This window comes from Pinus tabuliformis, chromosome X, assembly GCF_031772625.1.
Source record: "Pinus tabuliformis cultivar Carrire ecotype Pingquan chromosome X, CPIR1, whole genome shotgun sequence".
NCBI lineage: Eukaryota > Viridiplantae > Streptophyta > Pinopsida > Pinales > Pinaceae > Pinus > Pinus tabuliformis.
The window spans coordinates 106,125,864-106,147,897 of NC_142308.1; the positions used below are offsets into that span (position 1 = coordinate 106,125,864).

At 38.1% G+C, this 22,034-nt stretch overlaps 1 protein-coding gene across 1 annotated transcript in view; it reads right to left on the bottom strand.

The window, feature by feature from the left end:
• The window catches only part of GYRA (DNA GYRASE A), a 287,743-nt gene that overhangs the window by 39,080 nt on the left and 226,629 nt on the right, over positions 1-22,034 (bottom strand). The window contains exon 19 of the mRNA XM_089450417.1: positions 18,792-19,102. Within this exon, the coding sequence (XP_089306543.1) occupies positions 18,792-19,102 (311 nt within the window). The remainder of the gene's footprint in view (positions 1-18,791; positions 19,103-22,034) is intronic.

A 22,034-nucleotide genomic window follows, 5' to 3' on the forward strand; every position in this document is an offset into this window, starting at 1 on the left:
TCTCAGCAGGAAAAATAAAATGAGTGTCAAATTTCTTGAGAAAAACTAAACCCTGTCAAAAATTTCCCAAATTTTTTATGTTTGTTTTTTTTTTGTATTTTTTTTTTTAATAAAATGGAACTAAAACTCAACAAAAATAAAATTAAACTATCTAATAGAAAAAATGTAACTCCTAAATTAAAATCTAATTTAAAGTCTATTCTAAAAATCAAATAAACTACATCAAAATTTTAAACCTAAACAAAATTTTTTTTTTTAAATCTTAAAAGCTTAAATTATTTTAAAACCCAAAAACTAATTAAAGAACTTTCAAACATTAAACCTAAGTTAAAGCTAATAATAAAATTTGAAAAATTTAATCCATCGAATTCGAAAAAACTGAGATGGATCTACGATATTAAAATAAAAGCGTAAAAAAAAGGAAAACGAAACTTCGTTAAAAAAACTACCTTAGAATTGATGGCTGGAAAGATTCGATTGAAACTGGATTTCTTACCTGGAGAGAAATGGATCACGCCGGAAAGCAATGCGTTTCTTACCTGGCATCACACGCAGTCACGCCCACGCATAGAAAAATGAAAATCGATGCCTGAGATAACCTCACGTCAACTGCGTGAAGAAAACGTCTGCGTGATGGGATGAGCTCGATGGCGGACTAAGAAAAAACCCTGAACGTTTGCAGGTATACGCAAGTTTCCTCAGCGGTAGCCACACGACTGCAGTTGTTACCTGGTTTCACGTAAACCTGAAGCCCCCACGCAAAATGTCCAACGCTGGTTCACGCTGGATGCAGTGACAGGTCGATGGAGTAAACGTGTTTATCTTTGCCCAACCAACGCACCGATGCATGAAATGATGGCCCAAAAAACTAGACAGCGTGTATCAAAAGGACGCTTCTTCTCTGCAGTTTGGAGTGCGGATTGAAAACAACGAAAGCTGGAGGATAGATCAGCAAGATTTTAAAATGAATTTGCTAGGCGTAATTATGCAGGTTGGTGTTGAAGCTGCCAGTGTGAAAAAAGGGGAAAAAGGGCAGAGAAAATGTCTCGTGAGGGTGGATAGGGCCCAGATGGAGCTGAGATGACTGTAGAGAGGGTTTGAATGGCAGATTTCACAGCAAATGAATCGATGTGAAAATTTTTCCAGACCTGCAAAACCCTGGACAGCAAAACGATGACCCTGCAAAAACTTAATTTTTTATTTTTTTTATTATTTTTTTATATTATTTTATTTTTCAGTTATTTATTTATTTATTTTTAATTTTTTTAATTTTTTAATTCATTTTTAAATGGATCCTCGAACTTAGCCTTTGGAAAAAATCACCTAGGACCTAGGACTTAGGACTCATGAGGGGATTTAAAACATTTTCCAACCCTCAAGACACTTTACATCATGACTTTTACAATTTTACATCTTAAGGGGAAAAACCCATTTAACATAGACCCTCATAAACCACCCAGTTCTGCGACACAACTATAATCTAGCAGATTAACACACTAGGATTCTCCTAAGATTCTAGTGACAAAATCCATCCTGGCTTTGGGTTAGGCTGAAGGAAAACTCTGCCAATCATGGATCGGTGAGACGAAAAACCTTCCGGGACGTAGATTATCACTTATAAAATTAGGTCCACCTAGGTAATTGGCAGACATGACTCATATCTGATAAGATTATTTACAATTTATACATGCAAACTGGGTTTACAACATAAATTGATGAAGCTGTCGATGACTGTAGAATGGCATGGATATGTCGATCAAGCGCTACCCTTTTCGCAGAGGAAAAAGGGGGTGTACTGCTATGGGCAGTTGACCGGTAGTGGTCAACACTTCCCATTGAAGATCCAGAGGTCAAAAAGGGATTCAGAAGAAGGGAGAACAATTAGGAGACAGTGGATGCAATTTGCAAGTCTCAATGGTCCCTTCAACAAGCATGATGCAAGAGAAGATCGCAATGATTTAGGCCAGACTGACCCCATTGGTTAGTGGACCATGCATGGGGATGATGCTCTAGAGATCCAACACCTTGCTATTCGCTTATTGTCTCAGATTGCTAGTTCCTCTACAGCAGAGACGAATTGGTCCACATGTTAGAGTCGGTCTAGTAGCCCTCCACCAGCGATCAAAACTCTTTGCATTTCATAATTAGGTGTCTCATCAGTGTGGTCATGTTGCATCCTGTTAGGCATGCCATAACCCTGGTGGAGAAGCTTATGTCTTTTATTCCCCTCTTATTTGGCACTGTTGGATCATGTTTTCTTGAGTAAATTCTTCACAAGGTCATTTCCCTGTTTTCAATGTCAAGGTCTTAGGTCTAGGGTTGAGTCAAGCTTTCTCTTGCGATATCATAAAGGACCAGCAGGCCAGAGGGATGTCCGTCATAAAGCATCATTTTAATAACTCTTATCATTGTACAGTTAATTTTTTACCTTGTTTTCAAAAACCCTGTTTTTGAAGACAAAGGTCATTATCTCATTTTTGTAAAAATTTGTAAAAAGTTCAAATTCTCCGAAAGTTGGCATGCAGCCTTGGTCTCCTTTGCCAAGACATCTCCGAAGCTATCCCTGCAAAAATTTTCAAGAGAAATCATCATTTCAACCAATTTATTTTGAAAAAGGAAACCAGAAGTCAGCAGCAATTAATTCAAAAAGTGTCATTTCAAAAACATTATAAAGTGGGTTTTGGGCAAATTAAATTCAAAAGTGAGCCTATAAAAGCCCCTCCCTCCTCATTAGTAACTCATTTGCCTCTCAACACTTCAAGAGAATACTTGTCAAGTCGATTTCAAAGTTCATTGGGCGAATTGGGCAATTGCAGTGGCGCGCTACGCATCAGAGGAGGCGCGCTACGCGTTGGGGGCACGCTACGCATCAGTGCGCATTTTCCAGTGCTAAATAACTCAGGCGCTACGCGTTGGAGGCGCGCTACGCATCAGGCTGGGTGCGCTACGCGTTGGGTTTCTTGCTCAGGAAATCGCCAGCAAGCCACCAAAACTACTTCTCTCTCAAAATCTTTTCAGGTAGGCCTCTAATCCATGGTGATTTTGGTTTGGCTAAGATGAATGAGCAATGAACATGCAAAAAAATGCCATGCTAATATGAAGTAAAAAACCCTACCTTGCTGTATCAAATTTTAAAAATGCAAATGTGCTAGGGTTTCATTGATTTTGCTGCCCAAGGTTACCCATTTTCCATTCCTCTTTCCCCATATTTTCCTCACCATTTTCCTTGATATTTTTCCATGCAAATCATATAATTTCCCTATTAAAATCATTAAAATCCCTAACCCTACTAATTCCTAAAACCCTATGTAAATTTTCTAAACCCTACTTCCCATTAAAATCCCACAAATTATGATTATATATGTTCCATGTTCCTTTCCTAAAATTTTCTTTCCCATTTGTTTTCCCTAATCCCCTTAATGTTCCCTTTTCCCTAACATTTCCCATGTGTGTTTATCCACTTGGTAACAGCATTTAAACAAGTCAAAACAACAGTTCATTGGGTGCACAGTCAGAATTATTTTTTCAGCCACTTGCCTCCAAAACCATGTCAGAAACCGAAACAGATTATGAGCAAAGTGATGACCGTGAAACAACACCAGAGGTAGAGGTGCCAAGGAGGCATCACAGGGGTGGTAAAGGTGGTCAGCATGTCAGGGAGGAGCCCACCTCTTTGACTTATCTACAAGCTTGTCCACTTGCAGTGTCATGTTTCCGATATCTATCATGCTATGAATATTGTGAGAGAATCTCCCAAATTCAACACCACAAGGAATTGGCCCGCTTGTTTTTGTCCTACATTTGCACAATGGGCATGTGAATCTTGCAGGAGTGGACTTCACGTTGTCACCCGAGATTGTTGCTCAAGCAACAGGGATACCCAATATTGGAGAAGAGTGGAACAAGCGCCAGCAGTTGGACAGATTTCATTATGAGCCATATATCAAACCTGTACATATGAGGCACCTAACTGGTGTTTTTCCCTTCAGATTCTTAAGAGACGAGTGTGCACCTTTGATGAGGATCATCATTCGCTATTTCACTTGTGAGGGCAGATTTTCACGTTTATATTCGTACCATATCCGTTTGTTGATGCATTTCACACGGGTACGAATGATGAACATTCCATTCTTCATGTGCCGAAATATAGAGAGGATGGTGCCCTTGGTGCAAAGAAAGAGCCCAGCACAGCGACACAAGAGCATCTATCATTATGCACTGATCAAGATTGTGGTCATGCATCAGTTGGCACGACAGGGTATTCCATGGGAGGATTTCATTTCTCGTGACTTGTTCACAGTGCCACAGCCACCTCCTGAGGTTGTTCGTGATGAGGGAGGGCCTTCACATCAGTTTGATATTCCAGAGCCCGAACATGTCAGCACTCCTCCTTATGTTACATATCAGAGAGGCCATAAGGTCTTATTTGCATCTGCACGGCGAGTTTTATCTCCACATCAGGTGGAAGGGGTCTCGCCTTCTTCATCAGCACAGCGAGTGTTATCTCCACATCATGTGGAAGGGGCCTCACTTTCGACAGCAGCACAGTACCAGAGAGAGGCAAGCAGCCCAAGATTGATGAGGGGCCATCAGGTGTTCCAGGCATAGATGTTGTTGACCTTGATATCATTTCTCCTAGCCTAGAGTCAAAGGAGATCATCCAGCAACTAAGGGCTGAAAATGACTTGTTGCAGCAAAAATTGGAGATGGCAAATTGGACAATCACCTACTTAGAGCAGCGCAACAAGCAACTAGAGGATGAGCACACTCTTGATGAGTTGCGGAGGATCCATGAAGACCACAACTTGGCTCGCAAGAGACCCGGTGATTTGACACCTATTGAGCGAGAGGCTATGCTCATCCGGCCAATACTCATTTGGAAAAGTTGTTGGCCAAGGCAAACACGGAAAAAGACATGCTCCGACACATGAAGAATCACTATTGGGCTCGAATGCATGTGTGTAAAGCAAGAATGAAGGTGCTCAAAGGACGGTTGGCCAAGGCACTAAAACAGAGGAAAAGGCCCGATCCCCTTCATATTTTGGCTGAGGCTTCCTTGGAGGAGCATGGTACTAAATGACACACCTTCAGCTCAAATTTCAGAGAATTTGGAGCAATTTTGGTCATTTTTTGATTTTTTTTTTGGTCAAAAAACAGGTTTTTGCCCTCAACGCGTAGCGCGCTGCGCGCTACCCTGAAGATGGGCAAGTTCATTTCTCAAAAACTCAGCATTTTTGGATTTGTCATGACAAATTACACTTGCTCAGCAATTGCCAAGACATTTCATCAGGTTTTGAACCCTCAGAGGTCAAAAAACATGCAAAAAATGACTTTCTGCCACTTTTTGGACACACAGGAAGCAGTCTTGGGAGATTGCAATTTTGGAGGGGCAAATGGACACCAAATTGAGAAATTCCACTTGGGTTGGAAAGTAGACATCCAGACCTTTCCAACAAGCCTACTTTTGCCTCATTTGGATGCCGGGAAGTGCCTCAAAAGTTGGCTCAAAGGCGCACTACGCGTTGAGAATTGGGGCGCTACGCATCAGGGAAATTTGCCAGATTTTCACCTACAGCTCAGCAAAACGCAGATTTGACTAGTTTTGACTTTTTGGAGTGATTTTTCATCCTCCTTGATGTAATTGATGTAATTTTATGTTGGCATGACACTTTTTTACCTATTCTAGAAGATTCATTCATAAAATGGCAAACATTTAATGAATGAATTGGTTTCCTAGCTTATAGAGGCAAGTTGTTTTGACTGCCTAGATTGTAGTGCTTTGTTTAGAATTGGTTGAAACAGCTCCTAGGATGATGAGCTCGACCCCTAGAGGCTAGGGAATGGGTTGGCATGGTCTATATTATGTATTTTCTAAATCATTTTCATGGTTGGAGAGGTTGGACTCTAGAGGGATAAGCTTCTATTGTATTACACTTTGTATCTCTGCAATTTTGGCAAAGGAAAGACCAGGGTTTTGCAGCAATATTTGGGATTCCTGTGGTTATTTGTGTTGATGGTGTGCTTCTCTCATGTACTTGTAAGATTTGTTATGTGTATCAATTTCCTATTTATCTCTTCTGCACATTAAGTAAATGAAGTGTTAAGGTAGAATTCATAATTTATATGCTCTGCCTTTAAGTTTGCTTAATATCTATGTTTTCCTCTGACTAAAGAGAACTCTCGACGGTTTCTTGCTCTCTTTAGCTCCTCACCGGTCATTCCTATCCATTCACTTAAATAAAAGGCATCAAGACAATCTCCTACCTTGTCCCAAAAAGACCTCTGCAAAAGCTGTGTCCCATCCCCGCACCCAAAATTGCTTTCCCCCTGTTTTCCACCAAAACCCTAAAAAACTGAAATCAAACCTTCTCAATCAGTTTACTAGCCTAAAATCAGTGTTCTTTATTGGTCATCTCCGCCCTTTGAAGACCTCTTGCCGAGATAGACTCGGAGAGAGCCCTCTCCTGCCCCGTAGGGCTAGCTACGAGGCTAAGTGGTTTGATGTTGCCTTGGATTTTGTCTTTTTCAGCCTGAGGCCAAATTCAAGCGCTAACACCACATATAGCTTCATCCACTCTATCAAGAGGAATAGACTTTCCTCTAGGAGAGCAGAGAAGCTAGTTGCAGTGCACAGTTCTCTACGTCTTGCACATAGGAAGACACCAGAGTATCGGAGGGGACCGGCAACACGATGGGATGTGGATCCAGAGGATAGTGCACAGATAGATGACGAGGATGGACCAGATGAGCTGCGACATGGTTTGGTTGGAGTTTCATTGGTTACTGAAGAGAGTGACTCTGACTCGAATATTGACATTCCCATTGATGGTCCTGATGACTTCATGTAGCAGATAGATGTAGAGGACCAATCATTGAGATTGAGTCCTTGATGCTGATTTATCATTTTATTTTCAGTGCTGACTATGCATTTTTCATTTTTGAGTTGCAACACTAGATATTGATGACTTGACTCTTCACTCTTAACTATTTTTGAGTTTGAACTTTGAAACTTTGAAGTTTGAGTATATAAATTTAGTGTTCAAACTTTGAAAATATAGTATATACTATATAGTATATACCAATGTTCACCAAGACTCCGGTGCGGGAGACGCGGGTGGGGGAGACGCACAGGGGGGACGTGTGGGAGTACCCTCAAATTTTAGGGAATTTTTGGGGTGCGGGGAGTCGTCGAGGTATATATAATATATAATATATATATAATATATATATATATATATATATATATATATATATAATTCAAGTTCATATTCATTGTTCACTGTTCCATAATGAAAGCATAAAAATCTTAAATAGACAATTGAAATTTGAATCATTGATCCATCCTCGTCATTCATTTTGATACATACATGATACATCATTCATATGACATACTCAAGTGACAAGTTCATTATTGAATTAATTATTATTCATACATACCATGAGCATTGAGATTCGAAAAACAAAAATAAAGATCAATAATAAAATATTCAAATACTAAAATACATTGATCGATATCATTCATCATTCATTGATTCAATGGTTCATCATTCTACAATCTAGTAATCTACATTGATTTAAAAACTAAATTCATCATTCATCATTCTAGAATCTAAATGAAAGCAAAACATACTAGTATATACTATATACTATTTTTCAAAGTTTGAACACTAAATTTATATAACTCAAACTTCAAAGTTTCAAAGTTCAAACTCAAAAATAGTTAAGAGTGAAGAGTCAAGTCATCAATATCTAGTGTCGCAACTCAAAAATGAAAATGGATAGTCAGCACTAAAAATAAAATGATAAATCAGCATCAAGACTCATTCTCAATGATTGGTCCTCTACATCTATCTGCTGCATGAAGTCATCAGGACCATCAATGGGAATGTCAGTATCCGAGTCAGAGTCACTCTCTTTTATTTTTTAATTTTTAAGTCTTACTAGACAAATCTAAAGGGGGGACACCCAGGCGCACCCTTTTTGGGGAGTCTAGACTCCCACACTGAAGGGGGACGCCCAGAAGCACCCTTTTTTGGGGAGTCGTGGGGAGTCTAGACTCCCACACTGGGGAAACGCACCCCCTTGCGTCTCCCCAAGACTCCCCAAAAAGGGTGCGTGGGGAAACGCACCCCAAGACACTCCCCGTCCGGGTGGGTGGGGTGCGAGGGGTGCGCGCACCCAACCCTGGGGGACGCGTCCCCGTGGAACACTGGTATATACTAATATGTTTTGCTTTCAATTTAGATTCTAGAATGATGAATGATGAATTTAGTTTTTAAATCAATGTAGATTACTAGATTGTAGAATGATGAACCATTGAATCAATGAATGATGAATGATATCGATCAATGTATTTCAGTATTTGAATATTTTATTACTGATTTTTTTTTTCCAAATCTCAATGCTCATGGTATGTATGAACAATAATTAATTCAATAATAAGACTTGTCACTTGAGTATGTCATATGAATCATGTATCATGTATGTATCAAAATGAATGAGGATGGATCAATGATTCAAATTTCAATTGTCTTTTTTAATTTTTTGCTTTCATTATTGAACAGTGAACAATGAATATGAACTTGAATTATATATATATATATATATATATATACCTCGACGACTCCCCGCACCCCAGAAATTTCCCTAAAATTTGAGGGTACTCCCACACGTCCCCCTTATGCGTCTCCCCGCACCGGAGTCTTGGTGGAACATTGCTTTCTTCTAATGCTTCTACCATGATGCCATTCTCTAACACGATGCATCCTATTTTATTTTCAAAGCTTCCTATTTATAATACAACAGAAGAGTACCTTTTAGTGAAGGAGATTCTCTTAGTCATAGTAGAGATGTTTCACTTCCTCCTTCTTAGGTTTCTTTGTCTTAGGCTCTTCTACTTCTTCGGTAATATGGGCTTCTTCCTTATTCCTCTTGTTATTGTCCCTTTTAAGCTTAGGACAATCTCTTCGATAGTGCCCATATTCTTGACATCCATAGCATTGTACTTTAGCCATGTTCTTCTTCTTCTTTTGAGGACCAAATTTTCCAAACTTTCCTTTTCTTCTTGACATAGCAGCATACGCTTGATTCTGCTCATTTGTTCCTACATCCAACTTTGCTTTTAGTCTGGTTTCTTCGATCTTACACAATGACCATAGATCTTGAAAGGGAGTGGCTTCTTTCTTCCATAGATACTTGAAGTGAAGTTGCCCCATTCCTCTAGTAGTGCATTTAGTACTACAGTGGTCATTTCTTTGTCAGACATTATTTCACCCAGATCTAGAAGTTGATCTCTTATCTCATAAATCCTCATAAAATATGAGGTTATTCCTTCTTCCCTTGAGATCTTCAATTTGTAGAGTTCTTTCCTTAGAGAGATTACTTCTCCAGCAGTACTTATGGAAAATAACTCTACCAATTTTTCATATATAGATTTTGCAGTGTCTAATTTTGATACATATGGGATGAGAGAGTCTTTGTTGGACTCTATAACAATCCTCTAGGTTCTTACTTCCCCCTTCATGAATCAAGCATGTGCTTAAGCATCTTCTTTGGGAGGTTGAGTTATTGACCCTTTAATGTGCCCCATGACTTCATTCTCAATGAGATTTAGGTCTGTTCTTTTCTTCCATGCAAGCAAGTTTGTAGCCCCAGCCAATTTGTTGCTTTCTTTGCAAAAAGACATTTTGATATCATCAGATGAAGTCATAAACTCGCATAATTAGTTGTTGCTTGCTTCCTCCTTAATCTTGATGTTGATAGAAGATTACTCCTTGAAAGGTTGAGAGAGAGTTTGCTTCACAATCCTTCTTCAATGTTCTAGCCTTCTTAAGATGATGATCTTGGAACTGCTTCTAGGGTTTTGGTCTTTCCTTCCGTTTTTTTTCTTGAGTATGATTTCAAGACTTCTTGCTAGAGTAGATTTCTTCGATCTAGGGTTTCAATGTGTTGAAGATCTTGATCTCTTGCTTGGTGTCCTTTGACTTGCTTTGCTCCTTCTTTGAAACTTGACTCTTGTGTGTCTTCTTGATTAACTGCCCCTTCTTGACTTTAGCACATAAGCTCTGATACCATGTTGAGAAATCTAGGGCAATAATGATTAGGAGATTTATCTTCTTGATAATTGCTTGTGATATGCTTTTACTTCTTGTATTATGATCTTCTCTTCATTATATTATCAATGTGTTCTTTTCATCAAGACAATTACCAAATAAAAAATAGAAGACGAGACACAATATGTAGGCTTGTCAGCCAAGGCCAAAACCTCTCACTCTTTGAGAGGAAAACACAATCATAAATTCTTCTTATAGATCTTCAATTGGCAAATACCAAGACCATGAGAAAGACCCTTGACTCTAGAATCCTACAAGGCCCTTGTCACTAACCCTTGATGTTCTTCCTCTTCCATTTCTTGGCTTCCTTCTACTCTTGTTCCTCTTAGCTTCCTCTAGAGAATATCAGTCTCTATCCTTCCACATTGCTCTTCTCAGCTTCCTCTAGAGAATCTCGATCTCTACTGCTCTTCTCAGCTTACCCAGAGAAACTCAGTCCCCTAGATCAAAAACCCTAGAATCGTGTTTCTTTCTCCTCAACTTCTCCATTGCGAGATCTATGCCTAAACAATGTCACAGCAAAAATCTCTACTTCGATCTTCTCTTGATGCCATCGGTACTTCTCCGCTCACACGTGGGAGAGTATATGACCCAAGACAAGAACCCCAGAAGAATCTTTCCTTCACTATCCCTTCTTCGCACTTTTGCTTGTAGGCTCTTCTTCGCACTTCTGCTTGTAGCTCTTCTTCACACTTCTCTTCACTGAATTGCTTGCTCCTAAGTGAGGTCGAGTGTGGCTATTTATACACACTGTCTCATGTCCCTTAGGCTGACATGATCATTAGGAGGAAGGTCGACATCATCTAGCAAGTTCTCCATTCGTTGTAGGTCGACTTGAAGAGGATAAGTGACAAGGTCTTGGAGGAATACTTTTCATAGACAAGTGTGACTCTATACAATGTGTAACATGACTTCATTACATGACAATGACTCTTTTATTCTTTTATGACTAGATGACAAAATTCCTAAAGGCTCTCAATGGGAGCCTTGACTCAAAAATAAAATCTCTTGCTCATGAAACCCATGATGCAAGCATTACAATATTTTATTTTTCTTCTTTACATCTCAATACATAAAATCACAATTACATGTCATTATGACAACCGAACCTAGTTACACTTTTCAACATAGGGGAATGGACAGATACAAAGATAGGCCACTGATAAATATCATTGCCACTTCACCAAAAGGAGCATTGTTTTTAAAGGCAGAAGACTGCTTAGGATCAGTAAAAGACACATAGTTCATTGCTGATGTTTTAGTAAAATCTATTAAACAAATAGGACCTAACAGGGTGGTGCAAATTATCACGGATAATGAAACAATTTGCAAAGATGCAAGTTTAATTATTGAGGGGAGGTATGACCACATCTTTTGGACACCCTGCATCGTCCATAATATGAATCTAATCATAGAGGAGATCGACAATAGAGTTTCGTGGATAAAGGAAATCACAACAAAAGCAAGGGAGATTGTTAAATTCATCATCAACAACCACCAATCTCAAGCAATATTTCAAGAGTACTCCAAATTAGAATTCTTAAAAGTTGTTGAGACAAGATATGCCTCAAACTTCCTAATGTTGTGTCGTCTTGTTGAGATTAAGCAACTAATAGTTTCTATGGTGGTGAAACAACTTTGGGTTTAGTGAACACATGCATATTCATAGCAGGGATAAATAGTGTGTAGATTGTGCCTTGATGAGGAGTGGTGGAGTAAGATAGATTTCTTGCTAAATTTTACAACCCCGGCATTTCAACGTCTTCGGAAAGCTGACACAGACCAATCTTTCTTAGACGCGGTAAACGATGGCATGGATACCATGGTTTAGAAAATTGTGGAAATCATTACACGAGTATCCATATCTTATATTTGTTGATGTTCATCTTGTTGATTTAGTCAAGAAAATTATTGTTGATAGGTGGAAATCTTTCCACACTTCATTGCAAACTTTAGCATATGCTCTAAACCCAATATTTTATGATGAAGACCTCATTTCTTAAAGCAATGGGAAGAGGAAGGCACCCCATAAGTATAGAGAGGTGGCTAATGGGGTTAAAAAAACCCTTACGAGAATGTTTCCAGCTCATCTACATAGGGAGGTGAAGGAAGAATTTCCCAGTTTTCTTGCAAGATTAGATGATTATTCAAATATATCTGCTTTGGAGGAGATAAGCAACATGAATCCAGTAAGGTGGTGGATTTTTCATGGAGCAAATGGTGTACATTTGCAAAACCTTGCCATTCGTGTTCTTTCACAAGTGCCAAGCTCTTCATCAGCGAAAAGGAATTGGAGCACCTATAGTTTTATTCATTTTGTGAAGCCTAACAGATTGGGCTCACAGAAGGCAGAGGATCTTGTTTATGTGAACTCCAACATTCGCCTTACATCTTGCAGGGGTCCAGAATATAACAGTAACCCTTCCAATGTTGCACAAAGTGGGGACGAAGCGTGGATGGTTTCTTGAAGTGAACCAGCAGAGGCATTATTTCCCAAAAATCTAGGAGGTGAACCATCTCGAAAACATCTATTATATGTGTGTGTGTGGTGTGTGTGTGTGTGGTGCATTTATATTAAAAAAAAAGTCCAAAATACCAAATTAATTGTAAAAAATATGGAAACATGCATATTTGTACATAAATCAAGATACATATGGCATCCATTGTACATTAATGATTAATTATTCAAGCACCAACCATCTAGATGCATCAACCATTTACAATATAGATTCTTCTCCTCTTGCCTAGCCTTTGCTTCTACCTCAGTTGTCTAGGGATATTAGTCAACATTGCCCAATTTTGATCAAACTACCTAATCCAAGCCATAAAATATGGTAGAAAAAGCTTAACATGCTTGATCGATGACTTGATTGAAAGGTAATTTTTTGCTAAGGGCATCACAAAGGAGATCAACAATTAAAGCCACCAACACTAGGGTACATACAGGACTTGGTGCTCTTGATTAAATGCCAAACACATACCCTGATACATGATATGAAATTATATTTTCTCCATATGAAGTCTGATTAGGTTGAAACCACTCTTGAACATCCTGAGCCTTTCATGGTAATGTTAAAAATTCAAGTAAAAGGATGAAAATGAAACATAAAGGTAAATGTCACTTTTACTTTAAGAGTTTAACATTACCATCAGGAAGCATCTAAGGATCATCAATTAAGCACCTTGGGAGCGTCTGAGAAGCCCCAACCCAACTTAAGTCAAAGAAAAATTAAATAAATAGATTTAAAACCTTATGGAACCGTCTGTCTGCATTCGGATCAGCTCTGGATCCTTACAAATCCATCCCCGATCTGTTGCTAATCCACCATTGGATCCGCAGTTCGAAAATCTGGAACCACAGATAGGGCCAACACGGTTCAAATTTTCAAGGAGTCGTCTTTGTCGACCCGATCAGCAGTTCTAGATTCTGAACCGTGAATCCAACGACAAATCCCCCACGGATCCATACAGGACGTGGTTTCCAATTTGGATCCTTGGGGGCAAAGTGGGGGCATTTCCTGCAACATTAGGTCCTTCTAGAAAATGGAATGTGGATCCAAAAACTGTTGAAATGTGTAACTAGGAAGGAAATTTATTATTGTCATTCTTGATGCATAAGTTTCATGCTCAAGGTTATTTGATTTATAGGTCAAGCACCTATTGAGTGCTTCTACGGCTTGTCATTGAGTAAATAAGTCATAAGAGTCATTGTAATATGTTGAAGACCCATTTGGGCAAACATGTATTATGTAAGTCAAAATTATTTGAGTCACAAAAGACTCTCCACGACAAGTCAAACATGCTAAAAAAAGTCGTCTTTCAAGGGATATCAAGTCGGCTCTCAAAGTGAAAAGTCGGCCTATTGGAAGGATTGTTCGACCACCCTAAGAAGCCTATATATAAAGTAGATATCGACCTCATTTAGAGGAGAAAAATTAAGCAAAAATTAAGTTCGATAAAAGGCACAAGAAGACAAGGGATAGCCAATGAGGAAGAGGAGAGACAAAAGGAAGGAAGAACGAAGGTTTAGAAGTTTGTTTTGGAACCAAATATCTCACACGTGTGACTGCAACTAGGGTTTTTCTGAAGTGAATAATTGCAAACCTCAAAAGGAGCTGAAATCAGCATTCAAAAGATAATAAGAGCAAGCCGAATTCATAAGGAAAGAGATCCAAAGCAAGTGAAGGAAAGAAGCCTCATAAATCTGCCCTAAACTACCCACACGTGCGAGGTTGCAGAAATTGAAGGAACGAGAATTACAGGTCGAAATTGCAGTCAAGTTGCAGGTCTGAAATCTTGGTCAAAGGAGAATTTGAAGCTACTACAAGGCAAGTTTGACTTGGGTTGACTTTGTGAAAAAGGAAGTGCTTCAAGGAGAAGTTTGACTTTGTCTTGGAGGGGTCTTGGTAGAGGGTCATACGTCTTGGAATTCGTCATTTGAAGGTCATACGTCTTGGAATTCGTCATTTGAAGTTCTATAAGTAGAGAAGAGTTCTTGTGGGTTTTCCTTCCAAGAGAAGAGGTTTTGGCCATGGCTGATAGCCTATATCATGCCTCCTCTTGTCTCATTATTCTTTCATAGTTTGGTAGTTGTTTGATGACAAAAACATAATAATAATCAAGTGAAAGAAGTTAATCAAGTTAAGTTAAAATATGTAATAAGAAGTTATCAAAGCAAGAGAAATCACCTAATCTAGCTACCCCTAGATTTCTCAACATGGTATCAGAGTTAAGGTAACAAGTCAAGAAGAGGTAGCTTGAAGAGCACATCATTGAAGAGAGGGTTGAGCACAAGGAAATCATTCAAGAGGACTAAGAAGCACCAAGGAGGAGTACTCATCTCAAAAGCTCACATCATCAGGAGAAGAAGACGTCAAGGACCCTACCTCCACTCAAAGAAAGAAGGTCTACACACTTCAAGCATTTTGAAGTCTCCATACTCTACATTTCTACATCCATACGAAGCAAGAAGAAGCATTTCCATCACCATCAAAGACATCAAGGTAATCTCCCTCATATTAAAGCAAGGATCACATTTCAAGCATATTTGAAGAAAAACATCTCTCTCTTGAAGTATTGTCATCTTCAAGGAAGCAAACATCATCAATCATCATCAAAATCAAGAAAGCATCAAGTTGAACATATCATCATCAAAATAGCATCTTCACTTGACAAGTAAGTATCCTTATATCTATGTCTGAATCTACTATCAAAATTACTTCATTCTGCAAGGAAAGCAACAAATTGGTCGGGTCATCAAATTTCCTTGCATGATAGATTTGATCTTCATAGAGAATGAAATTGTTGAATATGAAAAGGGCTCCATCTCAAAACCATCTCAAGAGCAAGCTCAAGCATTATCAAAATATATGAAAAGGGAAATAAGGGCTCAAAGAATCCTTATAGAATCAACCAAGGATTCACTCATCCCTTATCTCGCAAGGATGGAAACATCGAAATAAATCTATGAAAAGTTATACAAGATGAAGGTATCAAAGGAAGAAGGGATAGCCTCATACCTTATGAGGGTGTCACAAATAAGAGACCAACTAGAAGAGTTATGGGAAATAATGTCCGATAAAGAAATGACCACCACTGTGCTCAATGCACTACTTGATGAATGGGGCAAGTTTATATCAAGTATCTATGGAAAGAAGGAAGCTACTCCATACAGTGAACTTTCATTATTATGTAAGATTGAAGAAACTAGGTTGAAGTCAAAAAGCAATGTTGGATCAAATCAACAAGTTCAAGCATTTGTTGTCATGGCTAGGAGAAAAGGAAAGTTTGGAAAGTTTGGTCCTAAGAAAAAGAAGAAGATTGATATGTCAAAAATGCAATGCTATGTATGATACGAATATGGGAAATTTAAAAGGAATTGTCCCAAAGTTAAGAATGACAACAAGAAGAGAAAGGAAAGAAATGAAGCCCATATTACCGAAGAAGTGGAAGAACCTAAAAAGAAGACAAAAGAGGAAGTGAAAGATCTCTAATATGACTGAAATAATCTCCTTCACTTCGTTCTTTTTAGTTTTGTAGAAAATAGCTATCATGATAGGAAGCATCTCTAGCATCAAGATGCATTAGAGTTGATATAGAGATGACATGGTGATAGAAGCTTGGAAGGATAGCTGAAATAGAAATCAACATGGTTGTAACCGTCATCACGACAGAAGTAAAGAAGTTGATAGCATCTCCATTGAAAGCATAACCAAGTAGAAGCATATATGGTTGGAGGAAAGTCATCTAACAAGATAGAAGAGAGAGAAAGCTCATCCTACATCATCATTATTAGAAAGGAGCATTTGCAGAATGAGGATCATCGAGATCCTCCACTAGAATCTTTATAAGAAGATTCACCTCTACCTTGAAGAAGCAAATGTCTCGCTCATAGTCTACATTCCCACCTTGTGTGGGATCCATTGTCTAGAAGGATAATCATATGCTGACAAAGGAATGCAGCATGTCAAGATGGTTGAAGTACTTTCATCTTCAAGCAAGGAAAAGAAGTTTTCTAAAGAAGTCTAGATGCTCACATCAAGGAAGAGGTATATATATATATATATATATATATATATATATATATATATATAAAGTCATGTCATTGTATGGTTGCAGTTAGAATGGTTGAATTCAATATCTCATGAGCATGATCGAAGAAGAAGGATTTCTTCCGTTAGAATGAAGCATGAAGGCATGTAGTCAATGTCCCTTGAACTCTTCTAAATATTGATAAGATGAAATCAACATAATATGACCTCATATCAAATATGAGGTGGTTGACAATCTTGGTTCCTATGTTGAAAGAACCATGTAAAGAAGATCCTGAGGATAGCAATATGTGAAGAAAGGAAGAAGAGTTCGTGAAAGATGCAACTATAGTCACCTAAGATAAGATAAGTGATCAACATCCGATAACTAAACGAATTAACTATGATATCTCCATAGAGAACGTATGAAAGCCTTGATAAAGTCTAAAAAGGAAAGAGACACTTGATATTAAATGTCTTGGAGATGGAATCATACATGTGCAGGATGTTGATGTTGCAAGAAGTTGCTGTCATGACGAAAGGCCATCACAAAAAGGTAACTTTGATTTGATATTTATTTTGATTTTTTAAAGCATTTGGTTCGATTGTTACAAGGCTACCCAAAGATGATTGTAGAAGTCGTCTACAATCAATACTCATGTAATTGGATGGAAGATCCTGAAAGAAACAGGACTTGGAAGAGGTAGTTGTATGAAGAAAAGTCAGATGTGGACTAGAAGATCACTTTCCAATGAAGAGAAGGATGACATGACTATTGGTTCAACCCTATGGTTCATTTAAGGAAAGTGATGGATGGTTGATGCCCTACGAAGAAGAAGTTGAAGTTCATGACATCATAAGAGGATCCCTACAAGCAGCTGATATGGTTTTTGATTGCAAACAAGTCCCTACATAAAAGGGAGCTTGGGTATATTCCTTTTATAGGAATGTGTAGATCCTCCCTAGTCTAGAGGGGCAGACAGACACAACATTCTTGTCTTCATGTTATGAAGAAAGAATGTTGGATTGGGTAAACATCTGAGATTGATTCCGATACTATTTGAGAATGTCAAAGGGCATCCAATAGGCAAGAGTAGTCGAAGAGGAAATTCGTTGAGGATGTGTTATTCCAAGATGGTAATTGTCCTAAAAGGACATTCCCTTTGAACACCCGAGTGGAATATGTGCCTTGACATACAATGATGATGGTGTTTATCAGTCATTGGTTTCACCAGCATTGCTCTCCGAAGCAACAAAACTTAAAGTTGTTGTGCTCCTAAATACGTGAAATACACAATGTATTGTAAGTAATCATTTATTAATAAGATGAATGAACAAGAGTGATTGAATGTTACAGTGAGGGACTGCCTATATATCTAGGCAAGTGTCCCTTCTTATCGTTTTTAATGCTCGCCTTCTTCTCAACAACCATTGCTTGCAATGATCTCCAAAACTGCATAAACTGTGTTCCAGTTTGATCTCCATTGTGCCACCGACTTACAGAATTTCATCTTCTACTTTCCTGGGAATATATATATTAAAATGTATGTGTGTCGTTACGTCGGCCTCGACTTCTCCTCCAAAGACATGGCCAACTTCTCATGGAATCTATCCACCTTACTCAATGCAACCACAAATGGTGTGTGTCACATTTTCAGAGGATTCACTGACTCAATCGTTTGGGGTTCCAAACTATGCATGATACCAACAACCAATATTGCAATATCACATAAACCAGAACCACCTTATCTCAAATTTGTGAAGGATTCATGCTCGGGTGTGTCAATAACAAGTAATCCTGGAACTCTTAAATTAGCATCAACCTTTAGCTCTTTGGTTCTCTCCCTTATATATTGCATGGGAAAGTATGTTTCTTCAATCTAATGAGTGATCCCTCCTACCGTGCCTTCCTGCACATTTGTCCAATGAATACAATCGAGCAGTTTTGTCTTCCTTGCATCAACATGACCAAGGATACAACAGATAGGTGAGTGTAAATCATTTGAACTCCTTTTCACAATGCCTTTGGCTTCCTTGCTTCTTGTTTCGTTGTTACCTCTCGTCGTTTCTTATTTCCTGTATCCTCCTGTCCATTATCAGTCTCTTCACTTTCTAACTCTTCTTCACCTTCAGATTGAGCTTGCTAGACCTTTTTAACTGGTGGAACATGTTTAACAAGAGGTACAGACTTTGCCACATTCATATTTGTCGGTGTTGAAGTAGGAACAGATGTTGATTTGGATGTCGGCATAACTACACGTTTGGAGACTTTCTTAGCTACAGGACTTTCTTCTTCTTCAACAAAAGCACTCTTAATAGACAAGGCAACATCCTTTTCATCCCAACTTTTTGCATCCCAATGATCTTCCTCCTCTTCCTCCTCTTCTATTTCTACGTCTAGATGAATCTCAACAAGCTCAACCTCCATTGCACCTGTCTCTTCTGGTAGGTGGCTATCATCTGAGCATCATGATTTGTAGTCACTGCAACCTGCTTAGCTGCCACAACATCAGCAACAATTAGACCGTGTCTCTTCTTCTTTGTTTCATATTTTGGTTTCTTGGGCATAGTATGATTTTCCTCCTTTAAGATATCGGATGAAACTCCACTTTGATTATCAGCCTTATTAAAGTCACCATGAGAAGAACCTGATTCAACATGTTCAACATCATTTCCTTGGTTAAAGCATTCTTTATTGTTAGTCTCTTTCACGTCAATGTCCTCTTCCATTGCAGGTGTTGAATTTAATGTTTTGAAAGCCATTAATGATTTTGCAAATGATTTTTTTATTTGTTGCAACGCTTCTCCAATTTCATTTAACAATTTAGCTCTATGTTATTCACTTGATTACATGATTTCACGACCAAAACATAATGGCTAATTGTGTAGAAAATAACATCCAAAAGCTCAAATGGCTCTCATAACACTGTAAGGAACAAGGTTCGTATACTTAAAGGAATGCTTTGATACCACTGAAGCAAAAAAACTTAAAGTTGTTGTGCTCTTAAATATGTAAAATACACAATGTATTGTAAGAAATATTTTATTAATTAGATGAATAAACAAGAGCGATTGAATGTTATAATGAGGGCCTACTTATATACCCAGGCAAGTGTCCCTTCATCACTGCGTATGTCTTTTAGACGTGCCTTCTCATTTAACTAATGACTAATAAAATAATCATTATTTTGATCATTTATTATTTACATTTACTTGTATTTACTTTTATTTTATTTAAATTATATTCACAACATGCTCGAATCCTGTGGAAAGATAGAGTTGCTAGTGAAGGCCTTGTTATGTGACACTATTGGTTGGTATGATGAGATGCATTGGTATAAGCTGATAAGATAGCTTATGAGATGGCTCACCAATCGAACTCTTCTTATGAGAATTATTCAGTATCAAAATGTCCAACTACGTTGAGTAGATTATGAATACCTTCCTAGTTAAGAGGGAGTGATGAAATGTGTAACTAGGTTCGGTCTTCATAATGACAAATGTAATCATGATCTTATACATTTGATATTAAAGAGAAAGGAAACTTATTAGTCATTCTTCATGCATGGACATCATGCTCAAGGTTATTTCGTTTATAGGTCAAGCACCCATTGACTGCTTCTACAGCTTGTCATTGAGTCAACAAGTCACAGGAGTCATTGTAATATGTTGAAGACCCATTAGGGCACCATGTCTTATCTAAGAGAAAATTATTTGAGTCACAAAAGGCTCCCCAAGACAAGTCAAACATGCTACAACAAGTCAGCTTTCAAGGGAGATCAAGTCGGCTCATAAAGTGACAAGTCGGCCTAATGGAAGGATTATTCGACCACCTTAAGAAGCCTATATATATAAGGCAGACGTCGGCCTCATTTGGAGGAGAGAAATTAAGCAAAAAAGAAGTTTGATAAATGGCACAAGAAGACAAGGAATAGCTAGTGAGGAAGAGGAGAAACAAAAGGAAGGAAGAACTAAGGTTTACAAGGTCATTTTGGAACAAAATCTCTCACACATGTGACTATAACTAGGGTTTTCTGAAGTGAATAATTGCAGACCTCAAGAGGAGCCGAAATAAGCATCCACAAAGATAATAAGAGCAAGTCAAATTCATAAGGAGAGAGATCCAAAGCAAGTGAAGGCAAGAAGCCTCATATAGATGCCCTAAACTACCCATATGTGCGAGTTTGCAGAAATTGAAGAAAACGAGAATTACAGGTTGAAATTGCAATCAATTTGCAAGTCCGAAAACTTGGTCAAAGGTGAATTTGAAGCCACTACAAGGCAAGTTTGACTTGGGTTGACCTTGTGAAAAAGGAAGTGCTTCAAGGAGAAGTTTGACTTTGTCTTGGAGGGTCTTTGTCAAAGGTCATACATCTTGGAATTCATCATTTGAAGTTCTATAAGAAGAGAAGAGTTCTTGTGGGTTTTCCTCTCAAGAGGAGACTTGTTGGCCCTCGCTAATAGCCTATATCATGTGTCCTCTTGTCGTATTGGTCTTTCATACTTTGGTAGTTGTTTGATGATAAAAACATAATAATAATCAAGTGAAAAGAGAAGTGAATCAAGTTAAGTTAAAATACGTCACAACTAGTTATCAAAGCAAGAGAAATCACCTAATCTAGCTTACCCTAGAGATCTCAACAGAAACTCCTGATTTGGAGCTTTCTCTTGTTGCCCTGAATATTGAGCACCGAGAGCCTAGAAGTGCAATTAGTAAATCATCTTCTTCATCTCCACCATCCATTGTTCAACATGCTTCTTCTTCTATTTTTGGCAAGGATTATAATGATGAGGATGAAGATTGAAGACTATTAGTCTTTAGTCTTTATACTACTTGTGGCATCATAGTCTTTATTGTACTTGCAACCTCATATATATAATAAAAGTTGATTTTGGATATATATTTATGTTAAAATTGGCAACTAGGGCCAAACTCCATGTGGATCACCTTATTTATGGCTTCTAATATTTTTCCTAGATTCCTCTCATCGAGAGGTGTAGGATTGATCTAAAGATCATCTGTTATGAATATAATTCATAACAATTAGCTAAATAAAATAAATATTAATATTAAATAATTAAATGTTATTTAGGTTAAATAAGTCATTAATTAAGTGAACAGGCACGTCTAAAAGACATGCCTGTTCACGAAAGGTCACTTGCTAAGGTATAAAAGAAAGGTCCTCATTGTACATTCAAATCATCTTGTACATTTTATATATATTAATAAATTATTATTTACAAATACCTGTGTGTATTTAACAATTAAGTCTACAAGCTATCAGTTTCGTGCATCAGCATAAGTTCTTATGCTACAGTGGTATCAGAGCCATGGCACACGATATAGTCATGTGGGCCTTTGAACGTAGTTCGCCGCATAATGTGCCATTAC